The sequence below is a fragment of the Typopeltis vanoorti genome, chromosome 2 (assembly GCF_054136105.1).
Source record: "Typopeltis vanoorti isolate ZY-2024b chromosome 2, IOZ_Tvanoo_1.0, whole genome shotgun sequence".
NCBI classification, from domain to species: domain Eukaryota; kingdom Metazoa; phylum Arthropoda; class Arachnida; order Uropygi; family Thelyphonidae; genus Typopeltis; species Typopeltis vanoorti.
The window spans coordinates 137,027,229-137,050,185 of record NC_143550.1 but is presented as its reverse complement, the minus strand read 5'-3'; the positions used below and the strand labels follow the sequence as shown (position 1 = coordinate 137,050,185).

Sequence of the window (22,957 nt, the reverse complement as noted above, 5' to 3'; positions counted from 1 at the left end):
CAAGTAGATTGCCAACTAGAAACAAACGTATAATAGGCGTCCTTTTAATCGCCAGTCTTCTTCTGCTGCTTAAAGAAATTTTTTCAATGCCTTTTTCAGCCAGTTTCCAAGTTAATCGACCTTGGACAGAGTCAAGCAGCACCTTTTTTCCCAGAAAACTCGGATTTTCAATCACCGACTCAGAAAAATAAAATATATCATAGAACTCACACCGTTTCAGAGTATAATATTTAGTGTTAGGGACACTAGATGGCGGAAACAGTCTACTGTATTCTCGTCATCTGTAAAAAAACTACAAATCAGCGGTAGCCTTGAACTCAACCATCGACGAATAAGACCAAGGTGTAGATACCTACCGATTTCCCAAAGTTCGGGTTAAAAGAGTTCCGCGTACTTCTGTTAGGTAACAAAAGCAGTTACAGACGTTTTCCTCATTGAAGTTATCTGAATAAGAAATAAATAATTTTTTTTTTGGGCTAAATGGGTGAAGCAAGAATGCTTTTCATATTCCCCGTTATCTGTAGAAGAAAATGTATGGATAGGGTATTATTGAGCTATAAGCTCTGATCTTGGCAGGAGGGTAACAGCAATAGCCGCGCCTCGGTTAGAACTTCATTGGCTATAACATTGCCATTCATTACCCTCCCTGGGTACCCATTTTAGTCGCCTCGTACGACATGCATGGGCTACAGTGGGGGCTATTCTTATCCCGGCCACCACACGGGGAAAGTTATCTGAATTTAACTCTGCGGTCGGATATATATAATTACATGCGCAATAATACCTCCGATTCTCTACGTTTCTGAATGTTCGACTGGAATGAGTTCTGTTTTTTTTTTTTATTTGTCACCTAATATTGGGTTTCTTTTAGTTTGTGACTTATTTTGAAGAACATAACCATAATTAATTCTTCGATGATTATTATAATCACGGATCTCGTATAGAGATTGATCAGGCCTTGTCCGTTCAAGGTAAGACGATCATTTGCCGTCATCATCAAAGGATTTTTTATGTAACTTCTCACGAAAGGCTTAAATTAGGATATAAAATATACAATGTATTGCAAAATGTATTTATATTTTTACGTGCCTGTACATACATACATTGTTACCCGGCCTTTAATCATTTATAGATTTCACTCTTCTAAATTACCTAGAAGAGTGAAATATTTAATCGCGATAAAAATGGCAGTCAACCGCCTGTAAGGAAGTTGGATAAGTTTGCCTGTATCGACTTAACTGATTTCACAGCTACTCTATAAAGTTCAGACTGGAATCTGCACTGTTCTAAACCTTTGCACTCCCATTTTCTCAAATCATATCTCCACAGTCGTTGTGGTCGAACTGCCGCACAGCATGCCAACATGTCCGAAATATCAATTTAATGTTAATTTCACCCCCCCCCCCGAATTACCCCATACCCAAACAAGTTAATCTATCTAATGTGATGAGCGTATGTCGTGATTCGTCGTTTCTATATTACAGTTTTCCGAATCTGAATTGACCAGTCAATTCGGATTGGCTTGTACGCAGTAGCCCTTCTATAAAAAAACTGGTCCATATGTGTGTATAAGTGATGGTGTAAACATTTAAAGTATAAACATAATTTAATTTTATGTTTATTTAAATGTTGAATTGAATGTGGAGTCGATTTTTTTTTCTGTAAGATTTTTTGAAGGAGGTTTTTTTTTTTTTTACTATAAGTGATATTTATTTAGGTTTATTATACTGTTAGTATTTCGGAAGTAAACAGAAAAAGAGTAGGTGAACATGTTGTGTGAGGAGGACACTCTTAGATATGTTCCGCACACAGTCCAGTCTTCATGCTATAACGTAGCCTCGACAGTGCTCAAGCAGAAGGCCTCTCTCCAGGCATGATCTGCCAGTTTAAGACGGTTGTGAGATTATGCACCAGAAAATCAGAAAGGCTCCTTGATTTATTACTATAACGTTCGGTCTCATACATTATCTGGTGGCCGGCTTGCGGAACCGACCCTCGAAGATGGGGGCTGGCTTCGGATCTCCACAGTGTGTTTGGCATGTCTTACAAAGGTATCACTCACTGCATGTTTGTACAAAATAGAAGCCGCAGTCACTTCTCTAAGATCAAACATCAGCTACTACCGGCTCCAAATAAGCAAAGTGATATTTCACCGGGCGATGAAAGTCATCTGCACTTAGGTAGTCTAATTGGCATTTTCTCCAACCAGGAAGATACACAGCCTCAGGTGATATCGATGACAATGCTCTTGGTCAGAAATATCTGAGTTCGAACCCGGTCTAAGATGCGAAGAATGTCGATAGGAATTTTTTATTTGAAAGTGAGTTAGCCAGTTTCATACGGAGGTGTCAGAGTTTTTCCTCCCAGAAACTAGTTTCTAAGAAATTAGTTTCTTATCTCTTAGAAATTATTTCTAAGAGATAAGAAACTTATTAAAATTATGCTTAGGAAAACTAAGATGAACTGGCTGGCAGTGGACACCGCCTGTAACAGCATTGATTATGAGGAAGATATCATTAGTGGGAAATACTCGATGATAGTGAGTGTAAACCGGTATGGATAGTGGCCCTTCCCATAATTCATAGCATTATACAGGACATATTACACTTAAAAAAAGGAATAAATACGAAGATAATTTCTCTGCATCTTTAATTTAGTAATAAAAAGTAAATAGAGAAAAAAATAATAATCAAAAGCATTAATAATATCACTGTTCAACTTGTCTTATAAACTACCGACGAAATTGATAGATCGTCCTTTTTGTATGTTATTTTCAAAGCGAAAAGCTTCTAATATCCTTTAGTTCTATTTTGAACATTTTCTAAGTACAAGTAAAGGTTACGGAAGTCTAGTGCAGTTTGTCTTTGCTCGATTGTTTATTTTAAAGGGGAATAGACGAGGGAGAGGAAAGTGAATTGCCCATTACTTGTTTCCATTCACCGGAAAAACCAGTAAAAGAAAAGCAGAGCCACGATGGCCGATCTGTAAATTGCAGTTGCAGCTCATTTCTCATCGTCGCTATTTATAGACGCCCTGAACACTTTTTAAAGGATAATTTTTCTTACACATCTTCCGTATTATTGCTCTTGAGAAGAATATAGGAGTTAAATGGTTCCTCAATAAACTGCCGCAATACTCTTGTGAGGGAGGTTAGTTTTGTAGCTATTTGTGACAATAGGAAAGTTTACAAAAGATAAAAGAAAAAAATTTCCACTTATATCTCAAAATTAAGAAATAAATTTCATTTGTTTCGGCCACCTCCATATTTACTTTTGATACACGAATATGTTCGCAGTAACACGATAATCTACAAGTGGAACTATGAATTTCCAAGTTCAGGTTTTCGGATCCTTTTGGTTGATATTCAGAGCATCAAAAACAGAGGAGGGGAATAAGAAATGATCTTTTTTGTATGCTTTGCAAATACAAACTGGATGAGTGATATTTTATGATTTGAAAGCGATAAAATAAAATGCCAAAGAATTGAGTATCTTATTAGGTAATGCCTCCCTTAAAAACTAAACATAAACAGAGTAATCAAAATTAAAGTATTCTTGTTGCAGGAATACATTGTGCGTCATGCGGAAACGATATCTGAAAGGGGGGGGGGGTTCTAAAATTTACCACCAGGGGCGTTGTGAACAACAAATGTATGGAATTTGCATATCGCTTAACTTAGCGTACTAGAAGGGTTTAAAAATATGGACACGGGATTTTCCCTTCATTCTGGTTGTTAATACCGTCCATGGGATGGCACTAGCCTTCGCTCGTGAAGCTGTACAATTGCATTGCTGTTGCTACACTCCGCGAATTTCGTCGCTTGAACAAATGTCGATGAGGTCCACTATCTCCATGTGCTCTGCGACGAAAGATTACTCGTTTTGAACAAACGGGATCGCTAGGAGTTAGACCTGGCAGAGGTCGCAAACCAATCAGCTCACGACAAGTGAATGAAGTTGCTACTGTCCGTTTGGGCCATGAATAACAGGGTTGGTTCCTGCAGTGCATGGATCCGTCTGGAAAAAATCTACGGAAGATTCTGTATTTCTACTCATTCAAGACAACCCTGACACAGGAGTTGCGTCCTTGGAACTTTGAAAATCGACCGATATTCGCTTCAACATTCCTTCCTCGAGTTGGAGTTGGACGCTGCGTGGCTAGATGATTTGTAGGAGAGATGAAGCTCGCTTCACCTGAACGGAGCTCTGAATATCCAGTTGCCGAGTGTGGTCTACGTAGAACCGGCATACAATCCAAAAAATTCCTTTGCATTCACCCAAAGTTACTGTCTGGTGCGGGTTAACAGTGGACCATTCTTCTTTGAGGACATTCGCCAGTCGGGTCCTGTGACCTGCTCAGTTACTGCCGAGCGGTATCGCGATATGATAAACAATTTTGCATGCGGCATTGGGCCTCACCACACATTGGTCGCTCCGTACAGGAGATTCTTCGAGAACACTTCACGGAAGCAAGAGTGATCAGCCGTGCGTTTCCCAGTGCATGGCCGCCTCGTTCATCTAATCTGATCCCTTCCCCCCACCGTGACTTCTGGCTCTGCGGATTTCTCAAAGACATGGTTTATCGGGATCATCTTGATAACTTGCCACCGCTGAAATATAGCATGTGCGCAACACCAGTCCTGACCAGCTGCGTTCTGAACACACTGTGCAAAGGATGCAGTTTATGCATACCGAAAAGGACAGCAAATTGAACAGTACAGCCCCAGCTACGTTTGTGTCGCCTTTCTCTTTACACACAATACAGGAAAATTAGTACACTTACATTCGGTACATCATACTGTAGGTTTGGAACTACTTTTTGTTTCTCAGATATCACTTCCGTATGACGCACAATGTATATCTGCAAAGTTTTGCTACATTTAGATCCCTGGGTCTTAAACAGGTCTCCACAAGGTTTTAAACAGAGATACTTTAATTTTGATCACCCTGTATTTTATATAAAAATTCAGGGTGAATTTTATAAAAAGCGGGTTTCTTTCGTAATTAGATACTGTGTAGCGTTTCCCCTACTGCTAGAAACATTACTGATAGTCTTTTTCTGAGATCGCGTTCATGATTGCCATAGATTTGGTTCAGAAAAAATTTCTGTTATCCTCCTAGGTAACAAAAGTCACAGAAATCCAGGTCTGAGGGATATAGGGATGATAGAAATGCTGTTCTTGAACAAGAACTGTTGCACAGACAATGCAATTATGCGCAAGGGCGTCGCTGCAATGAAATAAAAAACATCTGTTTTTGTTTGTAGACTTTCTTGGTTGTTTTTGGTGATCAACTTTCTTTAAACATTATGCCCAATCATCCGGTTGTAAGTTAGGTGTCTTTAGGCATTTATGAGAAGATATTCATCAAAAATTCGGACCTAGAATTGGTTGCTTTATTATGAAAATGCTGCGGCACACATTATTTATGCAACAATTATTGGCAAGGACAACATGGTTGTGGCTTCCATTCCTAACACATTCCATTCCATTCCTATGGAGAGAAAAAATGTTCTTGACGTTTTTCTACATAGCGATGCTGGACTTTTCCTGATGACGATCGGTATCTGCAATATTTGAAAGATTCCGAAGTAGTTTTACAAAGTTTATTAGTTTAAACGAAAACACTATTAGCTATAATGGTAACACTGAACAGCAATACAACACCAGCAGCAGGAGTTCGTACTGCCAGCTGTATCCACCTCTTGCTACTAATCCAAGAACTTTTAGTTTTTGGTAGCGCCTTGTAATTTATCTATGCATTAATGTTTTTTTTTTTTTTTTAAATTTTGTTAAATGAAGGAATGAAAATTTTTTTTTGTAGTTATTGTTCGCTCCGTACATAAACATTATGAGAGAAAAAAAATCATCCATTTGACATTGCATCATATAATTTCCAGTGTCCACGATATTCTGCGGCCCGAGTGAAACGGATCCCATCATTTATATGATGATAGCACTACCGTCATATAAATTTGGAACTGGGATATATTTAATAAAGAAATATTTTAGTCTATCATTAAAGAAAAAGAAATATATTATTTCTTTTTCTTTAATGATAAAGATAATTTCTTTATCTTTATTTCTTTTTCTTTAATGATTTATCATTTCTTTAATGATAAATCTTTATAATGTTAATTATAAAGATTAATTATCTTTATAATTAACACTCTTTAAAATGCAAAACAAGAAACATATAGCCTATCCCTCTTCGTCTTTCCTGCTTAAAGCATGTATAAGTTTATTTGAAACCAACCCAACGGCAATCCGCACAATGTCGTCTTTTCGCGTGGATCTACGAGATCTGGTTCTCCATCTCCTCGATTTCAAACAGATCACAATAACAAATATTTTCACGATTGTTAACGTAGCTGGATTATCCAAACATGTCTAGATCCCCAAAATTTTGAAGAAAGCACAGACCTTTTTTTTAAGCTTCCGTATCGCTGAAAGAAGATAGAAAGAAAATACGGAAATTATTCCGCATAATGAATATGAAGATGCGGAGGAAACTTGGTGAGGACATCATGATATCTTTCCGCTATAGAGAACCATTTCAAATTAATTATAAAAATTATGAAATGAAGATATTAACCCTTGTTGTGAAAACGGAAGCACTTCTATTTTTTCTTTAAGTTTTAAGAGAAATTATCTTCGACAGTATGACCAAAGGAGTTGGGGGAAGTCTAAAATTTCTAAAAAAATAGTGCCGTAGTTTATGAACAATCTATAAGATGGAGGAGGGTAATATAACTGGAAATAAATGGGGCATTATAACAGTATAACTAAAGTTCTTTGCTCCGTTACCTACATCACCAAATGGTATTAAGGAATTCCTTAAATTGGGGACTGTGGAATCACGTAACGGTACCATCGCACGTGTTGTAACATTTATGTCACTACTTGAAACCGTTTTCAAGATTTTGAAAGACAGCCAGAAATTTCTTCTTCTTGCTCACTGCTTCGTTCCCATGGAGCCGTATTACACCAGGCAATACAGCTGTCATATTACATACCTATTCACCAGGAGTTGCTTCTTTTTCTTTAAGTATGCTATGAATAATGAGGTTGTTTATAGGCGCTTACAATGTCTGCTCAGGTCGTTCACCTGGTTAGACTATTGCTGTCCACAATCACATTTGATTATATGATTAGGTCGTAGTTAATATTCATCAAGAAACTCAAATCTAATCTCCTTTCTTCCTGTACCGACTTTTTTTTTTTTAAAACTTCCCGGATGATAATTCTGTTTCACACTCTGCATTTGAGTTATTAGTCTAAACAGCAAACGTTCGTATCAAATGGCAAATCTACCTCACTTCAAATGTCTTTTTGCGCTACACTAAACTCTCAACAGTGACGAACGCGGTCATGGAACCCCTTATTTTAAACTTGATTATTATCATAGCCTATAAATTTCTAAATGTTCGCAGTTGCTATTATATTCCAAAGAAATATTGCATCGTTAGCTTCTCCTACTGGTTCAAACAAGAGAATAAATCAGAGCTTCCATTTACAACAAATTACTTTTTTGTGTTAAGTTTTTGTCAAGCGTAGCTATCCGAGCAAGTAATAAAACAAACAAAAAATAAGCGAATGATGGTTGTGTCCTCTTTATCCCTAGGGCATCTTCTTTGCGTTAGTCTCATGATGCTATTTAAGTCACAACGGTACTATGTCACCATCCTTTGACATTGAAGACCGAGATAAACCTAGAGATTATGAAACTACCTACTCTTGTATCCTATTAGCAAGGATGACAAGTATTTTTTTTTTTATTATTATTCCTATTCTAACTAAACCTTTGCCCTTCATGCCTGGATACCGTTTTTGATTTCGATTATCAGTCAACAAGTAAGAAAAGGGTAACCTTGGGAAAAGATACAAGAGAATAATTGCAACTGATAAACCCCCCCATGGTGTATAATGAACCACGAGTTAGAAGCAGGATAGTATTAGCATGACCATGAATAGAAATAACCATACCAGTTTTTTTGCTTATCCTTGCATGGCTGTCACTGATAACGTTTCCCAAGCGTGAAATAAACTTGGAACATCTGCTTTGAACTAGCCCAGAGAAAAAGTACATTAGACACACAAAAAAAATAATAATAAATTGAACGAGAAAAAGCACGGGCGTACTAATGATATGAGTATTGTTGAAAAATGTCCAACATATTTGCTACTTTATAAGTCGGTGAATAATTTTGTTCCATTGCTAGCACGTTTTTCTATGATGAAAGAATTGTTTTTTTTTGTCCTGTGTTATATCACTAAGGCAACAATTGAAAAATTTTATAAATTTAGCATTATAAAATTTAATGAATGTTGATAAAAACAAAAACATCTTTTGATTTTACTGAATTGGACAGTATGTGTATTATAATTTTATAGCTACGAACTCTGTATGATAAACGAATGAACTTTTTTTTTTCTTTCTTTCATGAGCTTGTCAATTTTAACTTTTTGTATACTGTCTGAAAGAGTTTCGGGGATTGCTTTGATCTTCCAAATTTTTACATTACATTCATTTTAAAAATATACTGTCATTTTTAACAGATGTAAAAATTCAAACATCCTACAGCATTTTTCATTTCGTAATGATTTTGTGTTGTAATACGTTAGTACGTATTCTGCTTTTAATACACCTTTAAAAAAAAAAAGAAAAGAAAATATAATACTGAACATTTTTACAAATTTGTTTTACCTCTCTTTATTTCCAAATTAATCGAAATAAACGATCGTGGACACATAACAAAGCGAGTCCGGCTTGACTACGTTTTTCAGTTTTCGTTTATATTTGACAACTTTCATGAAATATACGAAATTATTTGAAATCGTGTTACTGTAAACACATCTCATTATCACATCTATCTATGAAAAATGTTTATTTGATAACTCGAAACGGAAGTGATGTCATACACATCATATGGTACACTATAAGTTAACATTAAAATATTTTCTGAAATTGTAAAACAAGAAATTCTAAAGCAAGATATTTCAGAAAATATTTTGTTATTTATGTCTTTGAAATTTGAATTAGGAATTAATTATAAATAACCAACCAAACTGATATCAATATTGGCTACTGTACCTCCATTCCCTGAGGCACGTCCTGACGTGTTTTTTTTTTAATTTATTTAAACAAACGAAGGTGGATATAATTCTCAACATATACCATCCCATCCCATTGTAAATGCCTTCAAGTCAGTATTTGTCATCCACACACACACACACACACACACACACACACACACACACACACACACACACACACACACACACACCATTATCTGAATGTGATCTACCAAAAGTAGATTGGAGTTCCTGTTACAAATTGAGCACCCCATCAATTTTCCTTGCATCGCTTATTATAATACTACATCATAAAAGGTCGGGGTCGGAAATTTCTAAATGCGTTTTTTTCCTCTGAATTTACTACTGTCTAAAGATAGCGGTGACGAGTTTGCAAGTACAGTCGAACATTCAGTACAAAAGTACCGAAGATTTTTCTCAAGAACAGCAGCACAATTTCAACTCTTAATTACGGGGAAACGAACTGGCACGTGATGACATAACGAGATCCCACTAGCTGATAACACGACAAAATTTCACCGTGATGTCAGTATTGGCCATGCATAAAAATAGAATAAAAACCTGAGCAGGGAATGATGGGCAGATGAAAACACATGGGGGGGGGGATAGTCTGGATGGTCTTTGTTGCCGAAAACTGGAGAGGTGATGGGATTCGAGTTTGATGTGGCGCGTGTTTGTTGAGATAAAGAACACTCAGGTAGGAAGTCTTTCCCATAATTTCTTACAGTTAAGTTGTTTTGTATGATTATGATTCCCAGTTTGAGTTTTGGAAACGGGTGGACCTATCGCATGCCAGAAGGGCAGAAAAATTGGTTAAATGTGATAATAATGTGAGTAATTATTATAATGGATGCAAGTCACACAATGTTATATGAATCCTACCAGCGAAAGGTTGTAACATCTATCGTTCACACATAATAGACCACATAAAACTCAGTCATCGAGGAGAGGATGGTAAGCATAATCATGAGAAAAGAAAGGTGGGCATTGTCTCCTATGATGCCATTTTGTCTAAGGCCTCCTCTGCATACATACATACATATTTGTTGTTATTTTTATTATATTTTTTATGTGAATGCCACCGAAGATAGCTTGCAAACCTGTGGATGAGTGGGCTAAGGACTCTATATAAATCGCCATTCTTAGTTTAATAATTTTTATTCGTTGTTTCTTTTTTGAAATATTGGCGTAAATGTGATTCTGTTATCTTTATTGTCGGATGCTTAACAACACCGGAAATTTTCTAAACAAAGCAATTGTTTTCAGCACTGAATTTTAACATGAACGTGTGAATGTTAATAAATATATTGGTTTTATATCCTTTTTCTAATCCGTTCTTACCGCCGAAATCGTTCACGATAACCTTGTAGTAATTTTGAACACAGAACTGACCTTCAGTTATAATGCTGTTACCTGAACCGGAAATACAACTTGAAGTTAGTAATCGCGATTCAAAAACAGGAAGTTCGTGATCCAGAGAACTCGCGCACGCAGAAATCATGCTTCCTAAACATGCACCCGATAGAGAAACTAAATCCTTCAAACGTTTGTTCCTAATCATCGTAAGGCTAACTTTCATGTCCTGTTGAGAAGCTCTTAATTCGTGTGTTTTGATTACTTGTCGTTTCCTTTTTATGAATGGCTTTAATGACTTTCCCAGACGTTGTTATACAACCAGCCTCTACTCTAATAGCTTCGTGAAATAAAAAAAAAATAAAATAAAATAAAAACATCGGATGACTTGTCTGTTATACTTTTCATATTACAGATCGATGAAATTCAATGTTGATAACAGTATTTTGAATAAGACTAATCTCTGCGAAATCCTATGTATTCACAACAAGGATTAACTTAAACATTTGTAGCTGTGGAATCCTGCTCCAACGAATACGAATCCTTTTTTTTTTTTTTGCATGCACAAAATGTTATAGAAATACAGAACAAATTTGTCCTATCATTCAGATTTTTTTCCCTATCAGTTTTTTTTTTTTTTTAACATCTAACATTCTGATGTCTTTCAGGTTATTGTTTGTGAGAATGCTATTCCTTATGGTCATAAAATTAAAAAGGAAAGGATTATATAAAACTTATACAACTGTTTGTGCACCATCCAATGAAACATTACTGTTTATAAACCTATAATCCATTACTGTCTACAGACCTTATGGGTTAAACTAATACTTTTCAATAAACATCCCCCCGATCCTCCCCCCCCCACTAATTTGCAAAAGTTATACGGACATTAATCTTTTTCGAATGTTGCTTAAACTACGTGGCATAACAAATCGCAAAGATAAAAAAATACGTGATAAATTATTGGAGGTATGCAGTGATGAAAATGGAGCGTGTAGAGGTAATAGTAGGTCTAATAGATGTCTATTAGGCGTTATAATAGACTACCACATTAGTTATTAATTCTTTCGGTGCGACTGCAGCATATTCAGGACATCCGTGATCAAATTTGGTGGACGTCATTAATTGGTGGAAAAGTGAGTGAAAAAGAAACTCAAGAAATACCCACAGCTGTAAAAGTTTGTACTAAAACATAAAAAATAGGTATGAAGTGTGTAGCCCTAGTTTCCGTGCACGGACCATCCGAGTATTACAAGCCAAATCACCCCAAATGATGTTCAGATCCAGCTTGTATGAACGCAGGATTAGCTGTGATCGGACAGTGGACAGAAGTCACAAAACTTCATTTTATGAAGTTTTGTGACTGGTCTGTAATTAGCGTTAACTTAATCGTCAGTTATTACTGCTACAGCGGTCTCAAAACATCAGTGCATATTTTGAGATGTAGCCATCTCTGCTGAAAATTAATATTGCATAAATTTAATATAAATCTTCTAATGCCTTTCATTTTCCAAAGGGAGCAGAATTCACTTTTTTAGTTCCTAGTTCTATCATTTGGAAATCGGTAGACTGTACAATCTTAGTTTTCAGTATTATTGCAGTTGAGTCCATTTCAGGCAGCATATAAAACGACGAAAGGCTACTAAAAATGCAGTAGACAACTCCGCCATGTCATGTTCCTAATCCTGACTAGTATTACATATATAATCTTGGGTGTGTTCTGTGTTAAAAAAAACTATCTGTATTATGCAACGTGTCTCTGACTGAGAAAGAAATAAGAATATTCAAACAAAAGTAGGAATACTTAAAACAAATAAAGCAACTCTGTTTTATTATTTTAATTTAAATTTAGAAATTAAAAAATGGAGGATATTATAAATCCATCCATATTTTATAGCCAAATACAGGGTATTTCATAGTCCTGCACTGGTTTTAAGTTTTAATAACTAAATTATACAAATAATGGAACTATTTACTAAAATTATATGAAAGTTTAGGCCGTGAAATTTTTATATAATATTTCATCGATGTAAATCTGATTTTTCTTTCTTTTTTTTTAATATTTATTTTATCAATTTCTCACATTATAGTCCCACATTACAGGCCCTTCTTCTTTAAAAAATCAGTTAATGGAGAAAGTTATCTTGCCATGTTGCAGAGTTTCTTCATCTCCGAATTGCAGAGATGAAATCTTTTAAACAACACCATCTTCCAGCAAGATGGAATCCACATTACATAACGCCTTCCCGAACAAATGGATCGGTAGAAGCAGATCAATTGCTTGGCCACAGCGTTTGCCTTATATAACTCTCATTAGATTAAAAAATAAAAATAAAAGAAAACTTGTCTGACATGAACTCTGCTCCAAAATGGTTATATTCGCCTTTTATTAGTGTTTTTAGCTTAGGTTTCACTGGCCTGACAGCAGTTCTGAACTGATGGCTCTCATTAGAGACTAGGCAGATGGCGAAAATTTCTGTTCAATACCATAGCAATCTTATGTCAGAAAGTTATTATGAAATCGAAGCCTTTCGGTTCTATACTTTAGCATATAATGAATAATTTCTTTCTAGGTGTCTACCTTTTTGTAATTTTAGGAAAATATATCTAAATACTTAAATAAAACAAATATATTTTACAGGGGTCTTATGTACAAATAAGATTATGCTCTTCCGTTTTTAAGCTTTTCCCATCTCTGAGATTATCTTCTCATCAGTTTCATCATTTTTTTTTCTTAAAAAAATCTTTCATCGTCTCTTTATTTGCAGCTTGCCGTAAGGGAAAACTGTCTTATCAGATCAACGTGTTTTCCTCCCGCTTTCTTCCCAATACGTGTTTCCCTAATAACTTCTTTTGAACTCTTGCACTGATTTTCATGAAGCTTCGTGTGAATATTATGCTACCAGAGGTCATCTCAATGCCGTAATCTAAAAAAAAAAAAAAAATGTCTTTGGAGGTCTTTTAACGCATTCTTTTCAGGCACTTCCGCTTAGAACTGAGAATTGAAAGATGATATATAAATTTTTTTAAAGTGGTAATGTAAGAAAATATAACTTTTTAAAAAACGTATTTTGCTCTCTTCTGCCTGAGGACAGCGAAATTATTGGTCATCCAAAAAACAGAACGTTTTTTGTTTTTCATCTGCAGCAGGAATCGTGGCTCATCACACTGGCACTCCTGTTTCTACTCCTGTGGTATCCACTTGTCATGTTGCTGACATCACCACATCCACTTTGAACGATGACGTTTGCTTGCAAGAGAGAGAGAGAGAGAGAGAGAGAGAGACTTGTGAGGAACTCGTCCTATGAACAGAAGCACACCACCGTATCATCATCTGGGATATCGTTTCTATACTTCCCGTTGTACTGAGAGGTAACTTCACCTGTTGGTTACCTCGTTCATAGTGAGCGAAGGGTACAATGGCTCATATGGTATAATCGACACAGAATGTGTGCAACATTTAGTGTACATCTTAATGTGGACCATGAACAACCAACAATGCGTGTTGTACCTGAGATAGAAGCACCCAATACTAGCCCAGTATTTCCCATCTCCAGATGTACGAGGCACTTTTTTTTATTTTTAATTTTGGCTTTTTTTTTAAGCTTCTTTTACATTTTGGTTGTCACAGATAAGTGCAGTCTATTCTGTAACTAATTTTTCAAAAACTGAAAAATCTAAAGGAATTTTTAAATAAAATGCGTCTCTTGCCATGTAGGACCGCGTCTGGTTGACCACGGCAATTACAGTATTTCGCCGTTCATGCATACATCTACTGCATTTTTGTCCTTGTGGATCTGGAAAAAAAAAAAAATTAAAAAATCATGTAACATGTTTGCAATTTATTATAAAGAAATATTTTAAAATAAACATATTTATAATTATTCGTATTTGAAGGATATGCCGGCGTTATTAAATTTTTAAAAGAAGTACGCAGGTGCTGAAAGTTTGGAGAAACACTGCTCTAGCTCCTATAACTATGTCCTTTTTGAACTCCGCAAAATCGTTGCCATGACTGTAATTTTACGATTCTAGTTTGCACAACATATACCTAACTACACTGTGCTAATGTATGATGCAGTGTTTATCTTTATACTGCAGTAGACTGGGAACGTTCCAAAACAATACGATACTATGCAATTTACCTTGATGTAGATCTAAACTGGAACAGTCACATAATCCATGTAGAAAGCAAACTCTGGACGATACTATGCAAGCTACATAAGTTTTATACAGCGTTATACGAGTACAGACTTATAGAAGATAAGTCTGTATACAGCATTATACAGACTTATTTTCTATACACACGAAGCATTGATCTATCGTAAAAACAAACATGTTAAGTTGTGATATAGCACCATAGGCATTCGCTTCACGTGACAAACAAAACGTAATTATAAAAAATGATAAAGCTGGTCGTCTGAGAGCAAAGAGACGATGCTAACTTTATTTGGATTGCAATGACAGAACGTAAGATACCACAGCTAAACACATGTCATTACACAGTTATGTTAATATACAGTATTATGCCGCTACAAAGTTATACTATTTTGAAAATAACCAGACACATGTATCAGGTAACCGGACCTCAGACGAACAAGTGTATCGCATATAAACGCAATCCTTGCTATGGAAAATTCACTCGAAGCTTCTGCATGGCAGATATTGTTAAATAAATTACCAGAAATTTGCAAACTACAGTATCTGAAAAAAGATCTTAAGAGCATACTGCGAAAGAGAAACTTCATATCATGGGCCTAATGGAGCACAATGTGACCACAGCTTTTCTAGTTCAAAGCATCGTCACATACCTAGGGGTGTGTGTGTGTGTGTGTGTGTGTGTGTGTGTGTGTGTGTGTGTGTGTGTGTGTGTGTGTGTGTGTGTGTGTGTGTGTGCAAAGCAAATTAACTTATTGTTGCTTTAATGAGCTAATTAATTAATAAAATTTATAAAGTTCAGATATCAAATAGCAATGCGCAAGTCTTTTATTTACATTTTGCTCTTTTACCCCTTAGGTCCATTGCCAACTGAGAGAAGAGTTGAGGGAAGAGGATGGACAGGAGCGTTCCCCCTCCGCGTACCCGTCAAAAGTCACAAAGTCTTCCCACCTATAGTAGGCCAGATTCTGTAGATTATCGGACTATCTTCGCTGCTTTTGAAAAAGAAGAGAAAAAAATAAAAAAGAAGAAGAATAAAAGAAGAAGGGCTTCTAAGCCATCTACATTTTGTTTGCCACTGACATCACCTAGCGTCCCACAGCGAACAACTTCATGCGAAGAAAGCTCCCTCAGTTCGGATACATCTTGCTCATCTCTTGAATTTGTTAAGATTTCACCTTCCAAAAATGCCAAAAAGCAAAACGAAATCCCCAAACAAGTAGGACTTCCGAAGAAAGAGTACACCATAAACAAAACACCTCCATCGAGATTATCCTTACCAGAAGCTGGAGGGGACAGTATCAGCAGTTCACCAAGCAGCACTTTACAAAAAACTCGAAGCAGCAGTTCCACTGGTAAATCGTCGAAAAGTTCTGATAGTTCCAGTCGAAAGGAACGCCTTGAAGCTCTAAAAGCTCGGATAGAAGCCGAGAGAGAAAAATACAGAGACAGTTCGACCGAGGAAGAAGAGGAGCAAAGGAGGTTGCCGCGTTATCACAGTGATGAAGCCATCCACCGCTACGGCAGAGAACCACGCTTTCGTTCAAAATACGATCGACAAGTAAGAAGAATGTCACACGACGAAGTAGCCTTCTTACGACGACCTGAATACAGCGAACATATGGTTGATTCCACTGCCAGCAGGAGAAGCGACGATGGTAAACCTCCACTTGGTCGTTACAGTAAAGGAACGAATTCATCTACTCCTGAACCTCGCATTTATTCTTATGATAAAAAAAGTAATTTTTCTTCAGATCATGGGTTCGACTCCTATCAAAGGGGATTTCCAGCCTACAACGGAACAGAGAAAACAGTCTTTCCACTGCCTTCTTTCAATATAGTGGGACTCCCTCTTACTTCTACAACGGACCAATGGAATGATCGACGCGTACCATCACCAGATCCAAAGGCAAGACTCGCAACTCAAAAGAATTACGAGCAAACAAAACTTGGTATTCTTACTATATCTCCACCGCCACCACCGTCGTCTCTTGGCAACGATGTTCCTTTTTTCTCGCAGCCTTCACCTCCAGATTCAGGTGTTAGTTCGCAGTCTGTTGCCTCCAGTCCTAGTCTAGGTCGTGCTCCAACACCTCCACCTCGTTCCTCTCAATCCAGAACTCTCGCAGATAATGGTCACCAACGAATATTACCCCAACCTCCTTCTGTATATAAATCTTTTCAGCGGCCATTGTCTTGTATGGTGGATGACAGCGTTAACTCTGGAAAACATCCTCACTTCCAATGGACTCGACATGCTTCAGGATTCAACAAGATGCAGCATCCTCACAATGTGCCTCCGCCACCTTTTGTACCATGGCAACCTCCATGTGTAACTAACCAATATGAACTTAAATCTAATAGACAAGATATATCCCCAGTTCAGAATAAGAAATTAGATCCTGAACATAGGTATACAGACACTTCCTCTTTTTATCACCCTTCTCACCATAGACATCCCTCCAGTCCCTTAATATATTCATATACTGATCAAGCTCCAATGCTCAAGAATCCTTATCCAACTCCAGAATATACAGATGGTCGTTCAAACGTGCGCAATTATAATTCCGATGTCGAAAAAACTGGAAGTGATCCTCAATTTTGGCGCCTTTTGTGCAATTTGCAAAGCCATCAACCTCCTTACGGATCTCATCATAATTCTCCACAGTCTCCAAAAAATCTTAATTTGCTAAACAATCCTAACAAGCGGTATCAAGATATAAACATGCAAAGCACCATAAATCAGTCTTCAGAGAGCGAATCTAATCCTACGAGCATTTCTTCTCCAAAACCTTCCTTTTATACACATTTTACAAAAGATCAAGATCATATTCAGGAAAAAGACACTACAGTGACTTCGCTAAAACAAAGACCTACTTCTTTAATGCAAAGAGAATTCACTGTCAAACAAGAAGAAAAAACTTCGACTCCAATACCACCAACAAGAAAACACGTCAATCAACCAACAATTAATCCAGCAGATCATCGTATTGATCAGTTGATTCAACAGGAAAAAGAAAGACGATGTTCTCAAAATTTAGATAAGGCCTTGCTGGAACTAGAAGAAATATATACAAGTCTTAAACTTAACGATGAGGATCTGTTAGACAGAGCTGAAAGAAGGGATTTGCCAACTAAATTCCAGCTAAGCAGGCCACAACCATCATTGGAAAATGTGTCTAGCCAGGCCTTGTCATCAGAAGAATCAAATGAACGAGTTCTTACAAGAAGCTTTAGTGATAACATCCAGTCTTTACTACGCAGGAATGCGGCAGACAGTTATGAATCGATATTGGGCACAGCTTGTAACCAATATCGAACTCCACGACAGAGGAGATCAGGTGTTCCAAATAAACTCAAAGATGATCTAGCATATCGAAAACACAGAAGGCAGCCAGCTGCTCCATCTCCTAAAAATGGAAAATCTCTAAGTTATCTTCTATGTTCACCTCACTTCACTCCTTCATTGTCTTTAGAAGGTTATGTTCCCCCTATCAGCCTCAAAATAGAGCCAGATGTTGACCACGATGACTTATCTTACCGAATGTATACTCAAGCCAACGGTGCAAAAGTATCTCCTCCACATCCGCCATTTGGGATTCCTTTGGGTCCTATTTCACAAGCAACATCATCTGATTATTTGCATGCCAAACCAGACAACATCCCAAAACCTATTTATCGTCCTCGAGCTACCCCGGATGTTGTAAGGGACGATATGGCGTTTCGAAATTTAAGAAAAGATACGCAACCCAATAAGGTAAAACATGACAATGAATTTGTTTTTAACGAGCTTGATGACGTCAATGATAGCACAAATAAGTCTTCTGTATCAAAACGAAAAAAACACCGCGTGGTCCGTTCCTTATCTGCAAACATTGCTCACTTGGTGAGAGATTCTCAGGAAGCTGAAAAACCTCGAGAATTTGAACGTGCTCAAAGCATGGCAGACATTATTGCCCTTTTAGAAGAAGAGTCGCTCAAATGGCAGGAACTAGATGGACTTAAAAATGATGACGACCCTCGGACAGAAGAAATAAACTCTGTTGAAAAAGGCAAGAATACCAAAGCAGAAATACCACAGACAGACAGTCATGACCATCTCACCAGTACTGAAACTTTAACAGAAAGCAGAATTAATTTGGAAACGAAACAGAACTATACAGTTGCAGATATTAATCTTGATAAAGCAAATTGGCTAGATTTCAACAAGCAACAAATTCATCTCTTATGCAATACTCCAGCAGAATTACTAAAGGGACCATTATCTCCTCCCTCAGAACCACCACGTAAGCGATCGTTAACCACCCCTCCAAGTGCCCATCAACAACACGAATTCTGGTCCGATTCGGAAACCCAAAAGAAAAGGATCGCTCCATTCGATGATTCGCAGTTAGATGAACTTCTGACGTCACTGGCTCGAGATACAAAGAATTTGCCTAGTCTGATGTCTGTGGATAAATTCCGTACGAGTTCGTCCATGAGTGGAAGAAAAGACGCGGCAAAAGGTGAGCTGCATGATGTAAGTGTTCTAGCATAGTGTCAAGCTTTTTTGAAGATCAATGCGAGGACTCAACAGGTGCTCGCCTTCCTTCCACACATTTTTCAAATAGTGCACAGCAAATCTTTTTTTTTTTTTTTTTTTCACCGCCTTGCAATCTCACCGCGTTCTTCCAAGCACTGCTCTTCCACTCACGCTTAGTGTAAATTGGGTTCTTGAGTAATTTTTGCTGATCTTCATCAAAGCTCAATCGTCATCTTTCTTGCTAATCTTAAAAAAAAAAAAAAAAAAAAAAGTCTAAAAGCAATGAACTGTAGTGCCTCAGTTGGTCCAAGTAGAAGATGCTTGAAAAGCCTGTGGGAATGGTGATTAGCGCACACACATGCAAACAAACCAGCACGCTGTGCATGTTCTTGTGAGCTGAATGGTAATTATGCATGCCATTAATTACTAATTGATGCCTACAGTGCAAGGCATGAACACTAACAGAACTTTAATTGGACAATGGACTGTGCTGCCCCCATGTGTTTAGTGTAGAAAAAAAAAAAGTGACTATTTTATGTGCGGACTGCGATCACCTGTCTGGTCGAATAATTTATTGTTTATGTGTAGTGTATTATTAACAAACATATAATTAGAATTCCTATCTATATATCTCACATTGATTATTCGATTAAACTATGGTTTTAATTATGAAGTGCAATAGGAATGAAAGCCAAATAAACTGCACAGCAAATCAAATTAATACTAAACATGCATTGAGTTAACACAATTCAACTATGTCATTTTAATTTATAAAATATTATTTGTAATTGAATTCTGGATGACAAAGTGGTTATTGGAAAACTGAAATTATGAAGACCAAGAAATTGTTCGTGTACTACGTATTGCGCGCGTTCTGATTATTTGGTAATTTCACTTTATCTTTTTTAGTACAAAATGTTTTTGCTCTTATAGGAGTTTAATTGTGGGTTTGTTTTGTTTTCTATATGAAATTTTTGAATGGGTTCGTTGTAAGATTCCTGAAATTAAATAGATAGAGAGAGAGAGAGAGAATCATTTAGTCCTCTAATTCTGCCTTAGTTTTGACATTCTAGATGCTTTGATTAATCGAAAAGGGAGAAAAAAATAATTGCTTTTTTTTTCTAATTTTCCAGAAGAAAAATTAGATAGAATACAATCCTGTTTCGTTCCACTCAGGAAAAAATATGATTCCTATAATCAAAGACCAATTAACGTCAATTCAATTGTGGATTCCATTTTTTTTACTGATCGCTTTTTTATTACTATTGCTTCCATCTAATTTTTAAGTATTTTATGTAACCGAATTCCATATAAAAATATCAGAAACAACATCGTAAAAATGACTAAAAAATGACTATCTCATTAAGAAGAGATTTACTTCTATTACGAAATTTTTTGTGTTTTTGTGAATTCGTGATTTATTCTCAAAATAACTTCCCACATCTTCACTAAGATCCAACCTTATTGTTTGCATCTTCCCGTATCCCATTTCTTATAAATCGTCATTCTAGAAGTTCTGATACAATACGATTATCAAATGAAAAATACTGCTTTGTAAAGAACAATTTTAACTTTAATATTAAAACTATTATTTACAAAAAAATTTAAAAAAAATCATCCTAATTACTGTAAGAATTATATAAACGAGATATTAAACCTAGCTAAAGTTTCATATGCTATTGCAACATATTTCAATTACATACGAAACTAGTTGCAATTATTTTGCAACAACAGGAAACTTCATTGCAGTTATTTTGTAATGCTATCGCAATTATTTGAAAAGAAATAACATATTTGCAAGTCGTACTTGAACAGTGGGAACCGATTTCGTTAAAGAAGTGGTATTTATTATGGCCCAAAAGACGCTTCATATTACAGAGAGAATATAAGAAAGGATATTAACAATCCGTCATTGTTTTATAACCCAAATATTTGGAAACTTAAAAATTTCAAAATACTACAGTCTTCGGCGTTGGTATTGCACTACTTAAAGAGACGAACTCTGACTAGTGTGTTTGCCCTTTATTAGAGCTTTTGATTAAAGTTTCACTAGCCTGTGACAGCTGTTTCGAACACAACACGCCCTTTCCTCACCCTGAACTGTATGCTCCTGCTATCAAGCATGGTAAACGATAATTGTTCATAATTTAGGTGCATTTTCCAAAATACGTTAGTATTTATTTAGATTAGTTTGGGCGTATCTCCTTACACACAATAATCCTGCTCTGGCGGAACGAATTTTATAGAAATTAAGCATTTGGAAATCGTGACTAAAATTCGTCGACCCATCTCAACTATGGTTTCAGTCGAACAATTTTTAATGGTAAAATTAGGAAAGAATGCCAAAATTGTGTGTTATGGTAAAGAAACTGTGTACACAAAGACAAGCGATTCCAGTCAATTGTTGGATGATAAAAAGTGTCACCAACAAGCAATATGATGGGAAAGAAACAGTCAATAAAATTATTTAGATAAGTCTGAAACGTTGGTTTCTCAGAGTAAACTATTCTTTGCTTTCACTTGGATTAAAAATATAATTTTTTTCCCGTCCTGTATTATTCATGTCTATCTATACTTTATAACTACAGTTTGACCTTCAAATTGATAATGGACATGAGATGCCGTTAGGCATATGTTCACATTCATCAATCTTACGTTTGATCCCTACCACAACTGAAGATTCGCCTGCAATTGCCTTCTAGCCAGTGAATTTAGTTTTGATCCAGAATGAATATTTACATATGTCACTTTGCATTGCAGTTGTTCGTATGCTTTTATTCGTGCATTGACTCTGAAATTTATTACCAATAGAAGTCTTGCACTAGTTTTATTGCTGAAAGTGAGACATCAAAGATCTCCAAAGCATAGTTTTTTATTCATTTTTTTTGAAAGTCGAAAATACTGGAATGGACTCCTTGCATCATAAAAAGTTTTACAGTTTATAGATTAATAATAATAAAAAAAAAAAACTGATTTTTTTTTCGCAGTCTAAAATTTTCTGATATCCGCTTTGTCTCATACTGTTATTATTTATCGTTATTATTTTTTTTTTTTTACTAAGTACCGCTTTACTAAAGTATCATTGTAGTTAGAGAATATTACTATTCCCGACAATAGCTGACAATAGACAGCTATTTATTATATTCTAGGAATGGTTTCAAAATAATAATCTACCTTTATTTTATTCATAAAATAGTTATTTTAGTATATCAAATTATAATGATACATTGAATATTTATACAAGGGAGTGAAATTCAAATTTCTGTGTGTTATTTTAAATTAGAGATTATTTTTGAAAATTATTTACTGTACATTTTTCTAATTATTTATCTCGAAGAATATTGCTCAAATTTCAATATATCAGACAAAGTAATGATGATATATGCAAGATATTAAGAAGCTAATAGCGAGCGAATTCACTCATCACAGGTGAAATCTAAATGATAATTTCAACTTCACTGACTTTAACAAACAACAAAAACAATAAAAAAAAGTTTACTTCTAATTCGAAATATCGAATAATGCTGTAAGATGTGGTGGAAAAATTCTTTTTGTGTAAGATAGTGTCAAAGTGCATTTTTATGTAAATAATTTTTTATGTGTTGAAGGGAGGAACCTAAGGAGGTTCGTTCCCTGTGTTGTTATAGTACTACTGGAAAAAAAAAGTGAAGATTTGTAAAGACTTTAATACTTGTATTTAATTTTTAAAATATATCTTACCAAAGATTAGCATACTTAGAGGGACCAAATTTATAGTTCCTCGGTCCAATTTTTTTTCATACTAGCTGACTTTTTTTATCTTTAAATATTTGATAATGTTTGTTATGAAG

The 22,957-nt window shown here is 35.9% G+C and overlaps 1 protein-coding gene across 3 annotated transcripts in view; it reads left to right on the top strand.

The window, feature by feature from the left end:
* LOC150109453 (uncharacterized) overlaps nucleotides 1–22,957 on the top strand; it is a 710,474-nt gene that overhangs the window by 81,920 nt on the left and 605,597 nt on the right. For all 3 annotated transcript variants that reach the window (XM_090413228.1, XM_090413221.1, XM_090413233.1), the window contains exon 2: nucleotides 15,464–19,110. In XM_090413228.1, coding sequence (XP_090269354.1) covers nucleotides 15,501–19,110 — 3,610 coding nt within the window. In that variant the 5' untranslated portion in view covers nucleotides 15,464–15,500. The remainder of the gene's footprint in view (nucleotides 1–15,463; nucleotides 19,111–22,957) is intronic.